Genomic DNA, 17,967 nt, shown 5'->3' with positions numbered 1-17,967 from the left:
CCATATTATGTGTAGTTAGTTACCAGATAACAAATAACTAGATTGTGTAAACCGCTCTTAAACATCAAATATTATATTCAAGTTAGTTCGAGAATTGACCGTTGTGTCCATCGGCATTTTCATGTTCGGACGTTAATTATTATATTTAATGTGTTAATCAATTGTCAATTATCCATCGTTAATCACTACGGTTAGTAAAAGCTAGTTAATTAACGTAATAGGGTTTAAGCACACGTAGGATTAAGAAATATAGATTTTATATCTTTGTATCTAGCTATTAACCGAACGCGATAAACAAATGAAAGAATGTTATCTACATCTGGTGTACAATCACATCAACAACTATATTTGCTAAATATAAACAAAAAACTTTTAATAATCATATTGTTTATTGCATTCAGTTTCTCTATCATTCTTCATTTGTCGTTGGAGCTCATAGTTCTAATTACAGGTATGAAACCATAAGAGAGCGTACAGCCACTGGTGCTGTCTTTCTTCTATTCGACGAACCCTTTCTTCTCCTTACTGGTTTAGGTGACCTGTTGCACTTGACGATAAATTTTAATTCGATTATTAGTTCTTCTTTGAATGAAATCTGGGGACTAATAATACATTTCAATGGAAAATTCTTTTAGGTTAACTAATAGCGATTTATATCTCTTATTGACGCGAATGTGACGTTATTTGAGCAGCTGAACATTCATATAAAATAAGTCTGCTAACGTGAATTGCGAAATTAAATATTAACAATCGCCATTTATTTCAGTGGCACATAATTTATGCAAAACACATCTAGCGGAGATTTTTAAAATTATTTATAATTCAAAATGTTACGTATCCATAAAATTTATCATTTGTATTCCATTGCTATTTAAAATGCCAAATAGCAGCATTGGTCAGTGTGGTTAGAGTAAAGTTTAAGTAGGTGAGCAAGAAGAGTTCCGAACCACGGACCCCGAGGGGGCTTGTGGGGGTGGAGGAACCGTTGGCGAGGGGAATGGGGGAGGGGGCCTGAGTGCTGGGGGTGGGAGGTCGGTAACTAGTACCAACGGTCGGTAATGAGTATCAACGGTCGGTAATTAGTATCAACGGTCGGTAATTGGTATCAATGGTTGGTAATTATCAGAGGGTAGTAAAAAGCACAGACGAGATATATGAATAGACCTTTCACCACAGACGAGATATATGAATAGACCTTTCACCTTATGGACTTTCGCGGCCGAATCTGACTGCCATACCGACCTGAAAATTCGGAGGTGATTTTAGCGGCCTCTTCTCATGGATGGCGGTTAGTTGAGAAACTAGGCACTGAATTAGGATTGATGGGCAGCCAGCTGTAGCGTGTGCGTAAATACATGTGAGTTGACTATGGGGGGAATTGAAAAAGACAGTGCAGTATTATCAGACGGTAGACCCGTGCCCAAAGGGAACTGCCCCTCCACTTACACACACTAATGCCAACCACCTTGTATATGAGTTCTGGCGTTTCGTATCTCTTCGAGGATTCGAGAAAGGCGGCGAATGTGAGTCTATCATTCTTGCTCTTAACACAGCCGAAATTCGACCTCGCATAATCTTGAGCCGAGATTCTCGACTGCCCAGGCATTTTTGACTTTCCGATCTATGTAGGCGTATACAATGTATAAGCAAAATACCATAATGAAACAAAAATTTTTTTTACAGAAATACACGTTTTAGGACCCCTTGATCATATTTTAACTATTAAAAAAAAGACATTCTTTTACTATGCTTATGAACGTGCGTTCATATATTTATACTATTAATACTATTGGGTCTAAACAATCGAATAAATTTCACTGTAATTTTTAATTTTTAAATCGGAAAATATTTGAGAATACTGTCCTATTTGTCCTCTTTGTTTAGCAATTTAAAAAAACGCTGACTCATTAAAATCAATCATATGGAAATGAATGGAAGTTGACACCGCCCCTACTGAAAATAAAGGACTGGAAAATTTTTCTTCTTTCAATGAAGGAAACTCATTTACTTAATCTTTTTCGAAGGCGAAGGCAAAAAAGTCGATTTCGCCACGGCAACAATGGTTGGACGCGACGCGTGGACATTCCCCCGAAATAGGGGATCGGTTTTGTTTTCCAGAAACGCTAGCGACAATGTATTTTCCAAGAGAGTCGAATGTAAGGACCACTGAAGGACGCTCAGTCTACGATACATTTATGACAGAGTTTTGGGGTGCATGTGGCCTAAAGAGCGAATGAGACTAAACAGGCCTGGCAACGGGTGACGCGATAGCGGACGACCGCGTTGGGTCTCCAGGTAGCGCGTGTCGAGGCATTGATTGTTTATGAATAGAGAGAGAGTAGTTAAAAGAGGCAGACGACCTGACGTCGTACTGCTGGAAAAAATGAAGACTTTGTCCTGAAGGATCTGGCCACGGAGTGGGGAAGGCGTGGGACCTTCCGGTAAGAGTACTGTGAGGAACGGCACAGGACTTACCCCAGAACCGTCAAAGGCAAAATTTCTAACATACAGACATGTCTCTATAAATTTCAAATCCATTAATCAATATGAGTTTGTGATATCATGTCAGCCAATTTCGAAAATATGGTTTCGAGAAAAACTCATTTACTGGTATGATTATTAACCTTTGGGTACTCTTCCCTCTAAATGGCTATAACTTTGTTATTTTTACGAATTTTAATGAGTCTACGTTTATTATAATTGCTAAATGAAGAGGACGAGTTCCGAGTCAAAGATCAGTTGCGGGGTTTTAAAAAAGGACAGATTTGCAGTTTTGTTCTCATTAATGTTTGCAGCGTATTTGCGAGGGATGTGTCCGATATATACATATATATATAATGAATTCATTTTCCTTCAATAATTCTACATTGCAAAAATTCTACAGTATTCTTACATTTTTTTATATTTAAAAATTTTCCCATGTTATGAGAAAGTAGATATACGACGAAAGTTATACAACTTATAGTTCCTAGCATGTATAACATGTATATGTATATAACGCATGGTCGCTTCGTATGGAAAGTCAATGAATTTTCAAAAAGCGCCCAGGTCCGATTTCGAGAAATGTAAGGTCTGTCAGTCACGATGGCTTTTGTCGTTTACTGACGATTCGAACGGGTGTCGATGCCAGCAGGCTTGCTTTCGAGAAATGTAAACGACGTCAGCGATGCAAGAGCGAGAAGGAAAGCCTGTTCTTCTCGGCTCTTCCGAAACTCAACGAGCTCACGTACACGCAATTGGGCATAGTGTGCGAAAGTGAGGAATGAGAAGTTTCCGGGGCCCCGATGCACAGTCTGATTAAACTGATTTCGAGTCGCAAATACGTTTCTGCCGAGTTATTTTTTTAATAAATGATGTATTACAATTTAAAATAAAAAAACAGAGAATTTGCGGTGTATGTATCAATGAAATACATCCTTAGGAATTTTAATAATCTTGAAATTTTTAAATACTCTTAATCGATTGATTTCTCCAATGAAATTAATCGATTAATGCCCAATGATAGACCCTACAGCTTTAATTCCGTTAAAAAATAATAAAATTTATGTAATTTTATTTTCTGTCTCACTTCCTTTTGTGTTCATTTCTGAATCTGTTGATAACGTTGCGAGTGTCACGAAAATGGTAATGGGGTCCCGGGACCCCAGAAACTCCGGCCGAAAAATTACATTACGTGAAAGGTCTATTCATATACCTCGTCTGTGCCATAACGGTAGCGCATAGTCGCACCTAGCGCAGAGGACGCGGTATTCGAGTGTACTATTTATCTTTTTCGAGTATAACCAAGCTAAGAAAGCATGTAGTTGTTTGTACCTAACGCCTTTGACTGTCGAGTGATTCTTGGTTGCAAATGCTTTGCTCGAACGTTTGAATTAAAATTGCTGGGCGAGTCGAGGCAAAGAGAACGAGACGTTGAAAATTAGCTACGAAACTCGAACGTCGGATATCGGGAGCGAAAGAAAGTACCGGTGAAAAGAACGAAGCGTGGCGCGACGGGTGAGAAGAGAGGGAAGTGGCGAAAAGAAAACGGGGAGAAGGAGAAAGATCGCGTTCGCGGACAGGACAGAGGCATTTCCATTTAAGGCACCCCGCGTGCAATCTCTCGCTCCTCACGGCGCCACTTTGACACGCATATTCCCGAATCGTTTGCACCACCTTCGTAACACGGTTTTCTCACCGGAGACCATCGACGTTTATTTATTTATCAGGGATAGAAATCGATCGATGAATATTTAGATTTGGAAAATTCAAGGTAGAATCTGCGAACGTTTGAAACCGGATCCGGATAAAAATCGTTTCGTAAAGTTTACCACTCGCGAAACAGTGTTTACGATATTATAATTTAGAGAAATGTGACGTTGGTGTGGTGTCGACTCGAAAAGTCGACGCTCGAGTTTTCGTGGTGTGAAACCTGCCCGGAAAGTTATTGGCGTTACGGTTTGATCCATATTATATTAGCGTCTGGACCCGACTCGCCATTTCTCGTTCGCGTCGTGTTTCGTCGACCCACTCTAAACTTATATTTTCTCGATCCCCTGGCGGGATTCCTTGTTCGATTACCGCGACGTGGTTTACGGTCCTTGTCTCTCTCCTCGATTATTCTCGCTTGTTCGGCGTACTCGAAATTCCTGCCTCCGTCGTTCTCGTAAATTCGATCTCGTTACTTACTCCTCCGTGCCAACGTTCTGGCACATGCCAGATAATGCTACGACCACCGGATCCTGTCTGTGTCCGTCTCTACCTGTTCCTCGAACTACTAAATTTCAAACCTCCTTTTCCTACGTGTCTGTCGCTATTATAAATCTCTCCACGGATTATTTGATACTTTTTTAATACAAATAGGTTAATTGAGTAGTTTCAGTGAGATATAGATATCATCTGTTTCTATTGTGGACTATATCGCTTCCCGGACTCGCCACCAAAGGGACCGTTCCTCTCGCAAGCGTTCGACCTTCCATTAGTACATATACCCTCCTCGACCGACTCTCTCATCGATCACATTTTTTTAGGAACATGTTCTTTCCGTGGTCGAGTGTTGCTCGTTCAGAAATTGTTGAGTTTGCACGTGTGTGCCGACTAATACAAACTCGAAGGACCACCTTCGTTTGAAGGAAATTAATGGTTGTGTATTTGATGTTTATTGAATTCAATAAGTAATACAGTAACGTTTCTAACTATGATTCTGTTGCTAATCTAACTAAACTCTTCCAATGTTCTTCTTATATACTAAAATTGCCGATGAGGCGTAAAGGACCTGACCAATCGGTCGACGTCCCTGGTCGGGGGTTGGATTTCCAAAAACCGCCTAGTCTAGGTTGCCGCACACCAGTCGGGGTACAAACTAGACCTCCCTGGAAATGGAAAATTCCTAACACCCGACCGGGGACCGTGCCCAGGTACTAAGGTCGTTACTCGACCGCGCGACTAGTTGTAAGGTTTATGACACGTCAATCGCTATTGAGGACGACGGAGCAGGGCCCTTCCTAATTGCTTCAATTTTTGTAATGATTCGTTAGGGCCCTGACTCCTCGTTTAGCTGTAACTATTAACAAGCGAATTGAAATTAGCTATCCTCAAAAATAGCGGTACAGTATTGTCTCTATAGAAGCGACGCTCTCGGGGCTCAACGCTCGGCTATATCGTGGACGAGAAACGATTCTTGATACTTTGTTGACGCCTACTGGAGGCGGCGAGTATAGAAAAGAACAGCGAGCATATGACAAAGAGGGACTGAGCGGCCGAGCATCGCCGAATTTGCTATCGCTTCCTTCGCTTCGGGTCGGCTGTAACGAAACACAGGCGATGTTTATGCGAGCCTATACGAAATCGGTGTTCTAATTCTGACTTCTACCTCTCTTGGTAGAGGTCGCAGAATGAAATACTGATTCTGTATAGGCTCGCGTAAACATCGCCTGTGTTTCGATACAGCCGACGTGGAGTCACTTGAGCGATGCATGCCTTTGATTTCTTATTGCGTTAGTAAATAGGACCTAAATTGTATATCGTATTTGGTGTCATTTTAATCAGAAAAGTGTCACGAATATGTTGATGAAGTTTGAAAAAAGGAAGAACAAAAATAAAGATGAATTTCGTTGTTGATTTAATATTGTATATGTACTAGTTAAATCGTGTCATAACTTCAGTACATATATGTATGTATCGATCGTTTACTGCAATAGTGATATAACCCGAAAAGATATACATAACTTGCGAATTTAAACTGTTTAACCAACTTATTTTACTCTGAGTTGTCTCACGATTTCGGCAAATAAATGATAGGTCAATTAAATTACAATTCCTTTTTTCAGATGAGGATACACTTTAAAGAAAGGTCAAATGTATATTATAATTTATGAAAAACAATAATAAAAATTATGTTGTACTTGATCTTAGTTAAATCAGAAAACTGTCACAGACATGTTAAAAGTTTCAAAACAAGAAAACGAAAAATAAAAAATTTGTATTATTGCACTAGTGTTGCCTTAGTAATTTGAGCCCGTATCGTATGACAATGTTCGACGACCGACTGTCAAACGCGCCGCTATCTTGGGGAACCGCCCATAGGAAGGCATACTCGCCGATACAGCGAGTGCTTAGTTCTAACGGTACGCAGTGGGGATAAGTAGAGGGGATATGATATTTGCCTATATCGTGGACGAGTTCCGAGCTTATATTGTATTCACAAGCGACCGTATCGTAAACCTCGCCAAGTTCCTAACAGAACATACGTAGCTTTTGGAGAACATTTAACGTGTGTTCTAGATGCAAGGAAAAAAGCCTTGTTTTCTCAATTTGTCAGTTAGTTTTTCACAACAGAAGAGAGACAGCGTCTGTTTACAAACTTTTCTTTATTGCGAATAAAATACACATAGGTTAAATGAGAATAAGATAGAAATATCGGTCATTTTCTCTTCCAGCGTTCTGGTTGGTCGTTTACGGTTCTTCATTGACCAGGACAGGCTTAGCATTAACATCCGTGAGGTCCAAGGTGAAGCCAAAGACTATGGTGTTGGTGGTGGCGGTGACGGGCGGCTCGTAAATCTTGACGACGTGTCGAAGGGTATTGCCTACCATACTTTCATCGATCTCGCGAACGACCGTCCTGCCGCCGGACGTGACGCCGGATAGAATGGCCTTCATGCCATTTCGGATCGTCATGATGCTACTGCTGCCACCGCCCGAGTGCGACATCGAGCCATTACCTGCAGTAACAATTACGATCGTTGGTCGATACAGATCGGTTCTCGCGAGTAAGAAAAAACGGTCTCGTTGCCTTGAGAGAGAACGGATCTCTCGTTTTCGATAGTGAAAGGCCTGAAAGGCTGAAACGCGCCGCGATTTTGAGACGGCGTCAAAAAGCCGGCAAGATGGAAAAATCGAACGCTCGTTAAGAACGTGGCTGTGTCGTGTATCGCTTACGTATTCTGTCGGCCAGGTTTCTGATCTGTCGATGTGCATGCGCCAGATTCTGCTGCACCGTCGCCTGCACTTGTCGCTGGATTTGTTGGTTCAACGACTGGATGTTGTCGTTGAGGCTGCTCTGCCAGTCCAAACCCTCCTGCTGCCCAACGCATACGCTGTCGAACGAATGTTACTGATGCGTAGAAAACTGGCCACGGAACGTCGACACATGATCGTCGTAAATATGTTATACCGCGTGGCGACGAAAGCGACACTGGTGTAACGATCGACTAACCTTCTCAATATTGCTATAAGGAACAACGCCCGGTACATCTGTCCCGTCATCCTTCCTGCAAGTTCTGAGAACGTCCACGCGCCCCGATGCAACGGGAAAAGAAAATTGTAAATTCTGTTTTATCGTACGGAAATAAGAGGCTAGAGTGTCTACCCTTTCGCTGACTTCTCACGTTTTTCGACCTTCTCTCTTCTCCGGGTTCCTAGTCCTTCTCTTTCGTTCGCTTTGATGCTGCGTGAAATATCCCTAGAGGTGAAACGAACTGAGACGTGTTCTCCCCCTCGGATCTATCTATCGACGGACGACCGAGTTCGACTAGTTCGAGGCGTTCGAGCCGCTTGGAATTGTATGCCGATTGTCGCGAGGTTTTATTTCAGCTGTTTCTTTTTTACAAGAGCAAGAAGGAAAGGCTCACGCTAGCGTTCCTTATCGATTTCACGAAGTTGCGTAAAGGCTGAGCTCACGTCACGTGGCTCGTGAGGTAGTATATGACTGCTATCACTATCATTTAGACGCTAAGTTCATCGTCAGCAGTATCGCCAGATCGGGCATAATTGAGTCCATCGAAATCGACAACACGACCTCGCGATAATCGCCATATGAGTTCAAATCTCGACTGCGCTTGCATTTTTACTTTCCGACTTATATAAGGTATAAGGAGAATACCATAATGGAAAAAAATTTCGAAAATTCTCTTTAGCGGAAATACACGTTTTAAGACCCCCTGATCATGTTGTGACTATTTAGAAAAAAGGAATTTTTAATGAATTTCAATGAAACTTTACATTTAAGTTTTATGTTCTCGTTTCAAAGTCCGATTAGATTTTGAGCGTGATTATCTCCCGGATAATAATGATTACACGTCTTATAGTTTTATAATTATTTCGATACATATACATTGTTTATAAAAATTTTATGTAAATCTTAAATAAACTTTATCTCTATGTTGTCTATCTGCTGTTACAGCAGTGACAGTGTTTTGTTTATACTCCTCGCGGGTCGCTGGGTCGTAGAAATGACCAGGATGGAGAAAGAGGAGGCGTAGACATACGTACAGCAGTCGCCTCGCTTAAAGTCCCGCGGAAGGAATGCGGGGGAAGTAGAAGGGATACACGTATGCATTGATCTCTTGCTCTCTATTCGTCGCGAGAGTTACACACACATGTGGACTGCCTGAGAGCAAGGGAGCAAGATAGATAGATGGTCTGACTCCTCTTGGCCCTGTGGCGACCCGCGACACTTCAAACGAGGCGACTACTATACATATGTAGCCTACTCTCTGTAGACTTTTAACCCTTTGCACACCTATGTCGAGTGTGACTCGACGTCAATTTTTATCTCAGGAGCTTATTTTTTCAAGTCCAAACCAAGGAGATATCATACACTTGAAAATTAAAAAATACAACAATAAATAAAACAGATATTTAATTGAATTTGTTTGTTCCTCTATTTTTGTTTAAAGGGTATAGCCGAATAAGGGGGTGAAATGTGCCCCCAAACCGAATGGAACGAGCCACGGGTCATTCGATAGCAAAAAAAAAATAACCCCTGTGTGCAAATTTTTAACTTGAAATCTCGACCGTGGGGGTAGTAATGGGGTGAAAACGAAAATCATGTTTTTGAATTATTTCTCTTGACCTATTGAGTAAAAAAATGTAAAAAAATTCAGAGACATTTCGGGTACCGGGGTACATACTTTGGGAGATTTTCAGATTTTTTGATTGAAGAACCAGGTAGTGAAAAATAAAAAACAGCAAAAAATGCCGAAAAATGCCGATTACGTATTGAAGGAGGCCCGGAACTACTTTTATACTTTTACAGTAAACAGGTATTACTATTACTATTACTCTCAATTTTTTTCAGATTTTTCATTTTGGTGCGCCGCAGTGAAAAAAAATAAAAACCGAGTTTTTCCTCGTTTTCTGCGTATTAGAGTAACTTACACGTTGAATTTTTATGCGTCCTTCAATATATAAGTGTTTTGTAGACTGTTTAATGTTTCTACACTAAGCAGAATTACATAACAATTGAAACAAATAAAATAAAGCCAACCGTTGAGCGCAATATATTCTAGAAAATCAACGATATTTTCTATGGCGTCGATGGGGCAGTTGTTAGAGTGTCCGACTGCTGAACCGCTGCAAGTTTTTTTACCATAGGTTCGAGTCTCTCTTCTGGACTTAGGATTTTTTTTCCTTCATTATTTTTTTTTTCAAATTCTAACTATATAACAATGCTTTATATTTATTTATAAATGTTCTGAAAGCATTTTACAAATATTTTAACCTGAAATATGTATAAATATAGTTTTGGAGTGTTTTTTGCGTTTTTATTTTTTTTGTCAACCACGATTATTGTTTAACATCTCTTACACTGAAATTAATGTGAAATGTTAGTTTTCAAATCTCTTACCTTTGACTACTGTGAATGGATCGGAGCAGAAGATTGTATATTGGCTTACTATTACTTCTTCTCGCCCTTCGATCAAGCAGATCTTTCCTTCTTTTTCTCTTTCTGTGATAAATATGAATGTTTGCTACGGCTTCAGTATCTAACGTAGACATGTAAGGGCCATTCCACGCCAAATCTATTAACCCACTCTCTGCCAATGATACTTTTTTCTAATAAACACATTTTTAAGTACCAGTTTGATCGTTTCATGCTTATTTTTGAATGAAGTATCATTGCTCGATGGAAACCACGGGAAGGTGGTGGGCTTCTTCCATCAGGAGAGGCGAAGGATGGGTTAGAAGTGATTACATGGATCGGATGAGAGTAAATGGCGGACATAAGTGTTGGAAATAAAAAAAAGCATGGCTCAATCTTGGTCACTGTCGACGTTAATTACGGGATTTACTTGTTCGATATTAAATAATTTACTCAGAATTTCTGCAGGACGTACAATTCGTGAAAGGTACCGAGCATGCGATAAATAATAAATTATTGCTGCGACATGTGAACAGCAACCGACAGTACGGTTACCATTCGCACATTCGCAACAATAGCGTTTAATCCCGGAGTAACCAATTGAATTTGGTACGTAGTTAATGTAACATCTATATGTTTTACTATTGATGTGACGCGATCTCACTTCACATTTAATAATATTTTTTGTCTGCTTAAGGCAACGAACAATTATATTATTATCTTCATCCATAACTTCTGCTAAGTACGATATGGCTTGTGATAATTGGTATGTTCCCGTAAATAGAATTTTTAAATCTTGTTCTGTTAATTCCGGAAAATCAAGAATGTCGGAAGCTGAAAGGTTGAAAAGAGATTTTCGCCTATTCCAATGATTATTTTCTACTTCCACTGCTAATGTATTTTCGATATTGTCTTCTGATATTATTTTCGCTACTATTTCATTATTTATTAGAAAAAAGTATCATTGGCAGAGAGTGGGTTAATAGATTTGGCGTGGAATGGCCCTTACATGTCTACGTTAGATACTGAAGCCGTAGCAAACATTCATATTTATCACAGAAAGAGAAAAAGAAGGAAAGATCTGCTTGATCGAAGGGCGAGAAGAAGTAATAGTAAGCCAATATACAATCTTCTGCTCCGATCCATTCACAGTAGTCAAAGGTAAGAGATTTGAAAACTAACATTTCACATTAATTTCAGTGTAAGAGATGTTAAACAATAATCGTGGTTGACAAAAAAAATAAAAACGCAAAAAACACTCCAAAACTATATTTATACATATTTCAGGTTAAAATATTTGTAAAATGCTTTCAGAACATTTATAAATAAATATAAAGCATTGTTATATAGTTAGAATTTGAAAAAAAAAATAATGAAGGAAAAAAAATCCTAAGTCCAGAAGAGAGACTCGAACCTATGGTAAAAAAACTTGCAGCGGTTCAGCAGTCGGACACTCTAACAACTGCCCCATCGACGCCATAGAAAATATCGTTGATTTTCTAGAATATATTGCGCTCAACGGTTGGCTTTATTTTATTTGTTTCAATTGTTATGTAATTCTGCTTAGTGTAGAAACATTAAACAGTCTACAAAACACTTATATATTGAAGGATGCATAAAAATTCAACGTGTAAGTTACTCTAATACGCAGAAAACGAGGAAAAACTCGGTTTTTATTTTTTTTCACTGCGGCGCACCAAAATGAAAAATCTGAAAAAAATTGAGAGTAATAGTAATAGTAATACCTGTTTACTGTAAAAGTATAAAAGTAGTTCCGGGCCTCCTTCAATACGTAATCGGCATTTTTCGGCATTTTTTGCTGTTTTTTATTTTTCACTACCTGGTTCTTCAATCAAAAAATCTGAAAATCTCCCAAAGTATGTACCCCGGTACCCGAAATGTCTCTGAATTTTTTTACATTTTTTTACTCAATAGGTCAAGAGAAATAATTCAAAAACATGATTTTCGTTTTCACCCCATTACTACCCCCACGGTCGAGATTTCAAGTTAAAAATTTGCACACAGGGGTTATTTTTTTTTTGCTATCGAATGACCCGTGGCTCGTTCCATTCGGTTTGGGGGCACATTTGACCCCCTTATTCGGCTATACCCTTTGCCCTACTTTTTAGCTAACGCAAATTTCAAATAAACCACTCAAAAGCGTAGGAAGCTGCTGGTAACAAAATTCAAATATAATTCGGAGTGCAAAGGGTTAAAGGGCGATTGTTTAAATATGTTAAATCTGTTTAAAAATCGCGTTCGTTCGGGAGAAAGAATCTCGATTAAGCTGGCGCCGAGTTCGGTCTTAAAACGTGTTATTCCCGCCAAAAAAAATTTTCCAAGTTTGTTTTCATTATGATAGTTTACTTATACTTTACATAAGTCGGAAAATAAAAATGCTGGGGTCAGTCGAGACTTGGAATCGTATACCGAATATCGCGAGGTCGTGTTTCAACTGTTTCTCTATCACAACAGCGAGAAGGAAAGGCTCACACTAGCGTTCTTTGTCAGTTTCCCGAAGTTGCGCGAAATGGCGAGCTCACTTGCACCGTGGCTCGTACCATAGTGTATGCTCGCTATCCCCACCACTCCGTTACTCAATTATACCCGATCTGGCCACGATGTTCGAGCGTTTACTTTTCCTTGGCTTTGTGTTCTGTTTGTGCACGACGGTGTTTGAAATTACACATTCGTTACATCTATTTTCTTGTTGACGTACCCGTCGCTCGACTGTTTAACAGGTTAAACGCCCAGCTAATTTTCATTCGCTTTCCCTTTTCGCGGTGTGTAAATACGGAGAATGCATGTATGCAGTAAACAACGAACACCGAGGGGGAGACGATTTCGTTAACTTCGTTAGACGATCGTGAACGTATTACGTTGATTGTTTAGTATTTTTTAAATTCGATACGGGCGATCCTTCGAGCGTTCCGAAAGCCAACATGGCGTTTAACGATATTCTTCGAATTACGGAATTAAATAAATTCACGATCTGTTGTTTATCTAATTATACGTTCGTAGGATGTTTATCCGGTTTACTCGAGAGAGCCCGTGGTATCTCATTTTATGCAGATCGAAGAATACTTACCGCATTCTCGCGGTTTCGATTCAGCGACGATAATTCGAATCCTACGGATAAGTGCCATTGACGAGGAGCGTGGTTCTTGGAATTTATTAACCGCGTTCGACCTTGCGGCGGTCGCGTACTCCACGTAACAATGACAGGTGCAATTACCTGGCCCCAGGTATCGCATGATGGGTACGAGTGGCCAAGTTAAAACCTAAAAAAATTGCTCCTTCTCCCCGTCGATTCGAACGCGAACGTAATCGATGACGTCGACAGAATCCCGTGTCGCGTCTCAAAGGAACACTCGTCGTGAGCCCGATAACACTAGAGGGCGCAGGATTATCACATTTCGCTCGACTTGCGATATCAATTTATTTATTATCGAACGGTTTAGATACTCTTTATTGAAGCAACAGAAATCAGATTACCGTAGGTAGGAGTAAAAAGAAACGTAGATAATGAAAATTTAGTCGCGCGAGGTATGTTATTATTTAAGTATCGTAAATTTTTATTACTGTTATTTATTGATCTCCGTATCGACTGTGTCGTTTTTGCAAATTGCAATGGAAACTTTTGCAACGTTTTACCGCGAAGGAAAAGTATCGGTAGATCAAAATATTTTTTAGAACATTCAGTTGGTTCGTTAAACGCATTTAATTTGTACGCGGTTAAAAATATGCACAGTATTAATTAAAATTATCGTGAATGTTGTAATACTAATCGAACGACGATAACGTTAAGAATAATCGATATACGTATGGCATCACTCATAGAACTTGTTGTTCCATTTGAAAATTGCTAGCGATACAAATTGTAATCATAAGCGATTTTTAATAATAAATTCTCTGTCTCGAGATGCTTAGAGCAGGGTGAAGGTGTTGTCGATGTTTACATAAAGGGACTGTCATCGTTCGCGAAAAGAAACTCCAGAAAATTAGCATACGAATTACGTAATTACGGCGCGAAGAAACCGGGCCAGTTGCCTGCGTGGTATCCGTTTTCCGAAAGATCCTTTTAAATTCCCCCCCCCCCCCCTAAAATCCGTCGAGAGGTTCGGAATAAAGGGGGGAAGGATTCGTCGAGGAGGACAGAAACTGGTTTCGTATTCGTATTCGGATTCGGATTATGCGCTCGAAATTGTACTCGCGTCCTATACGCGTATAACAGCTCTGGGCTACGCGTCGACCCCCCACGCGATCTGTCCTACGGTAAACGTGCATCTTCCATCTTCCATCTTCTCGTCCTTGAACCCTCTTTCTCCTCTTCTCCTTGCGCTCCCCGCCAGAGAACGCGAAAAGGACAAAGAAAAAACTCGATCGTGTCGATTTTTCGGACAGGGTGACCGACCTTGGACAGTTCGACCCTCCTGCAGGGGCTCCTCGTCCTTCGTCAAGGACGACCCTCGATAGGGTCGTGCACGTACCATTTATTTATTCCGCTTCGTTGTACGTTCTCTGCACCTTGAATCCTCATATCTCTAGATAACTGTATTTAAGGTTAGGTCTGTCTTACTAGGCGTCTTATTTTAATGCATCAGGAATGGTATTTTCCTTAGCTTCAATCGTGACTGTAAATCGCTGATAGATAGTACGATCGATAAGGTAGAAAGCGATATAAATACACATAGTACGTATGACATCTGTTGTAATTAATTATCTATTTACTGATTACGTGAATATAGACTACTCGAAAGATCCCCGGAAGGCTGTCGAACGGTAACCACGACCGGGTCCGGTCAGCAACACTTACAGAATAGGAGAATCGTCTTTCGAATTTGATTGTAGTTTGCCGACGCTTCGAACGTAGAAAGAGTCAGTAGCTAAAGAAGAAAGAGGGACTGAAACTCGGATTTATCGCCCCAGTTTAAATATCCGCGTCAGTGTGACCACACTACTGCACAGAAGAAAGTTTTTTATTTTTTACTTTTTGTTAATAAAAATTTCACTATCATGTTGGGGAGATTTCTCTGATTAAAATGAGGCTAAACACGATATAAATTGGTCAATATTTGGTAGCATAATATTGAATTAAATATTGTACTTGCGAGTCTTTCTCTCTTTATTTATCCTTCTTGTGCTGTCCTTTTCTATGTTCGGAAATATCAAAGAACGACGCATCGAGGTGCTGGCTACATTTATCGAACGGGAGGTAGCTATTTTCAAACGGAACGGTTCCATCGTTTCGTAAGTGATCAAAAACTGCAACACTTATGAAATAGGGGGTTTCGTTAGCTACCACTGTTCGATAAATGTACCAATCCACTGACCTTGCGAAGATACGAGTACACAATATTTAATTCAATATTATGGTAACAAATATTGGCCGATTTATATCGTGTTTAGTCTCATTTTAATTAGAAAAATCTTCCCTACATGATAGTAAAATTTTTATTAAAAAAAAGTAAAAAATAAAAAACTTTCTTCTTGTACAGTAGTGTGGTCACACTGACAGGGACATTTAAACTAAGTTGACGAAGGCAATAAAGATTTTTAAAGAAAGCCGCTACGTCTCCGGTTACACTTCGCCTCACTGGTTCAAGGGGGATCCCCCTAGTGATGGGGATAAAAATGTATCATTTATGGAACAGCTCTTGAGGACATTTATCGAGTTTTCACTGTACCGCCACAGACGAGATATATGAATAGACCTTTCACCTTATGGACTTTCGCGGCCGAATCTGACTGCCATACCGACCTGAAAATTCGGAGGTGATTTTAGCGGCCTCTTCTCATGGATGGCGGTCAGTTGAGAAACTAGGCACTGAATTAGGATTGATGGGCAGCCAGCTGTAGTGTGTGCGTAAATACATGTGAGTTGACTATGGGGGGGATTGAAAAAGACAGTGCAGTATTATCAGATGGCAGACCCGTGCCCAAAGGGAGCTGCCCCACCACTTACACATACTAATGCCAACCTCCTTGTATATGAGTTCTGGCGTTTCGTTCTCTTCGAGGATTCGAGAAAGGCGGCGAATGTCAGTCAATCCTTCTTGCTCTTAACACAGCCGAAATTCGATCTATGTAGGCGTATACAATGTATAAGCAAAATACCATAATGAAACAAAAATTTCACAAATTTTTTTTACGGAAATACACGTTTTAGGACCCCTTGATCATATTTTAATTATTAAAAAAAAGACATTTTTTTACTATGCTTATGGGCGTGCGTTCATATATTTATACTATTAATACTATTGGGTCTAAACAACTGAATAAATTTCACTGTAATTTTAAATTTTTAAATCTGAAAATATTGAGGATACTGTCCTATTTGTCTTCTTTGTTTAGCAATTTAAAAAAACGCTGACTCATTAAAATCAATCATATGAAAATGAATGGAAGTTGACACCGCTCCTACTGAAAATAAAGGACTGGAAAATTTTTGTTCTTCCAATGAAGGAAACTCTTTTACTTAATCTTTTTCGAAGGCGAAGGCAAAAAAGTCGATTTCGCCACGGCAACAATGGTTGGACGCGACGCGTGGACATTCCCCCGAAATAGGGGATCGGCTTTTGTTTTCCAGAAACGCTAGCGACAATGTATTTTCCAAGAGAGTCGAATGTAAGGACCACTGAAGGACGCTCATTCTACGATACATTTATGACAGAGTTTTGGGGTGCATGTGGCCTAAAGAGCGAATGAGACTAAACAGGCCTGGCAACGGGTGACGCGATAGCGGACGACCGCGTTGGGTCTCCAGGTAGCGCGTGTCGAGGCATTGATTGTTTATGAATAGAGAGAGAGTAGTTAAAAGAGGCAGACGACCTGACGTCGTACTGCTGGAAAAAATGAAGACTTTGTCCTGAAGGATCTGGCCACGGAGTGGGGAAGGCGTGGGACCTTCCGGTAAGAGTACTGTGAGGAACGGCACAGGACTTACCCCAGAACCGTCAAAGGCAAAATTTCTAACATACAGGCATGTCTCTATAAATTTCAAATCCATTAATCAATATGAATTTGTGATGTTATGTCAGCCAATTCTGAAAATATGGTTACGAGAAAAACGCATTTAAATTTCTGATATGATTATTAACCGTTGGGTACTCTTCCCTCTAAATGGCTATAACTTTGTTATTTTTACGAATTTTAATGAGTCTACGTTTATTATAATTGCGAAATGAAGAGGACGAGTTGCGAGTCAAAGATCAGTTGCGGGGTTTTTAAAACAGACAGATTTGCAGTTTTGTTCTCATTAATGTTTGCAGCGTGTTTGCGAGGGATGTGTCCGATATATACATACATATGTATATAATGAATTCATTTTCCTTCAATAATTCTACATTGCAAAAATTCTACAGTATTCTTACATTTTTTTATATTTAAAAATTTTCCCATGTTATTAGAAAGTAGATATACGACGAAAGTTATACAACTTATAGTTCCTAGCATGTATAACATGTATATGTATATAACGCATGGTCGCTTCGTATGGAAAGTCAATGAATCTTCAAAAAGCGCCCAGGTCCGATTTCGAGAAATGTAAGGTCTGTCAGTCACGATGGCTTTTGTCGTTTACTAACGATTCGAACGGGTGGCGATGCCAGCAGGCTTGCTTTCGAGAAATGTAAACGACGTCAGCGATGCAAGAGCGAGAAGGAAAGCGGGTATCAGCCTGTTCTTCTCGGCTCTTCCGAAACTCAACGAGCTCACGTACACGCAATTGGGCATAGTGTGCGAAAGTGAGGAATGAGAAGTTTCCGGGGCCCCGATGCACAGTCTGATTAAACTGATTTTGAGTCGCAAATACGTTTCTGCCGAGTTATTTTTTTAATAAATGA

At 40.0% G+C, this 17,967-nt stretch overlaps 1 protein-coding gene across 3 annotated transcripts; it reads right to left on the bottom strand.

The window, feature by feature from the left end:
• Nucleotides 1-6,829: 6,829 nt before the first annotated feature.
• Nucleotides 6,830-8,058, bottom strand: LOC122399855. Of its 3 annotated transcripts, none has more exons than XM_043400883.1 (4): nucleotides 7,825-8,058; nucleotides 7,697-7,760; nucleotides 7,420-7,577; nucleotides 6,830-7,202 (listed from the first exon to the last, which is right to left on the bottom strand). In XM_043400883.1, the coding sequence occupies exons 2-4, from the start codon at nucleotides 7,744-7,746 to the stop codon at nucleotides 6,934-6,936; spliced, it is 477 nt and encodes a 158-aa protein (XP_043256818.1). In that variant the 5' UTR covers nucleotides 7,747-7,760; nucleotides 7,825-8,058; the 3' UTR covers nucleotides 6,830-6,933. The 3 variants fall into 3 exon arrangements, with proteins under 3 accessions (XP_043256818.1, XP_043256817.1, XP_043256816.1); XM_043400882.1 differs by having other exon boundaries at nucleotides 7,850-8,057; XM_043400881.1 differs by having other exon boundaries at nucleotides 7,869-8,056.
• Nucleotides 8,059-17,967: the final 9,909 nt, after the last annotated feature.

Source organism: Colletes gigas, unplaced genomic scaffold (genome assembly GCF_013123115.1).
Source record: "Colletes gigas isolate AHSC1104 unplaced genomic scaffold, ASM1312311v1 Colletes_gigas_Sc00015, whole genome shotgun sequence".
Lineage (NCBI taxonomy): Eukaryota > Metazoa > Arthropoda > Insecta > Hymenoptera > Colletidae > Colletes > Colletes gigas.
The sequence above is the reverse complement of the archived record's forward strand: the minus strand, read 5'-3'. Positions and strand labels throughout refer to the sequence as shown.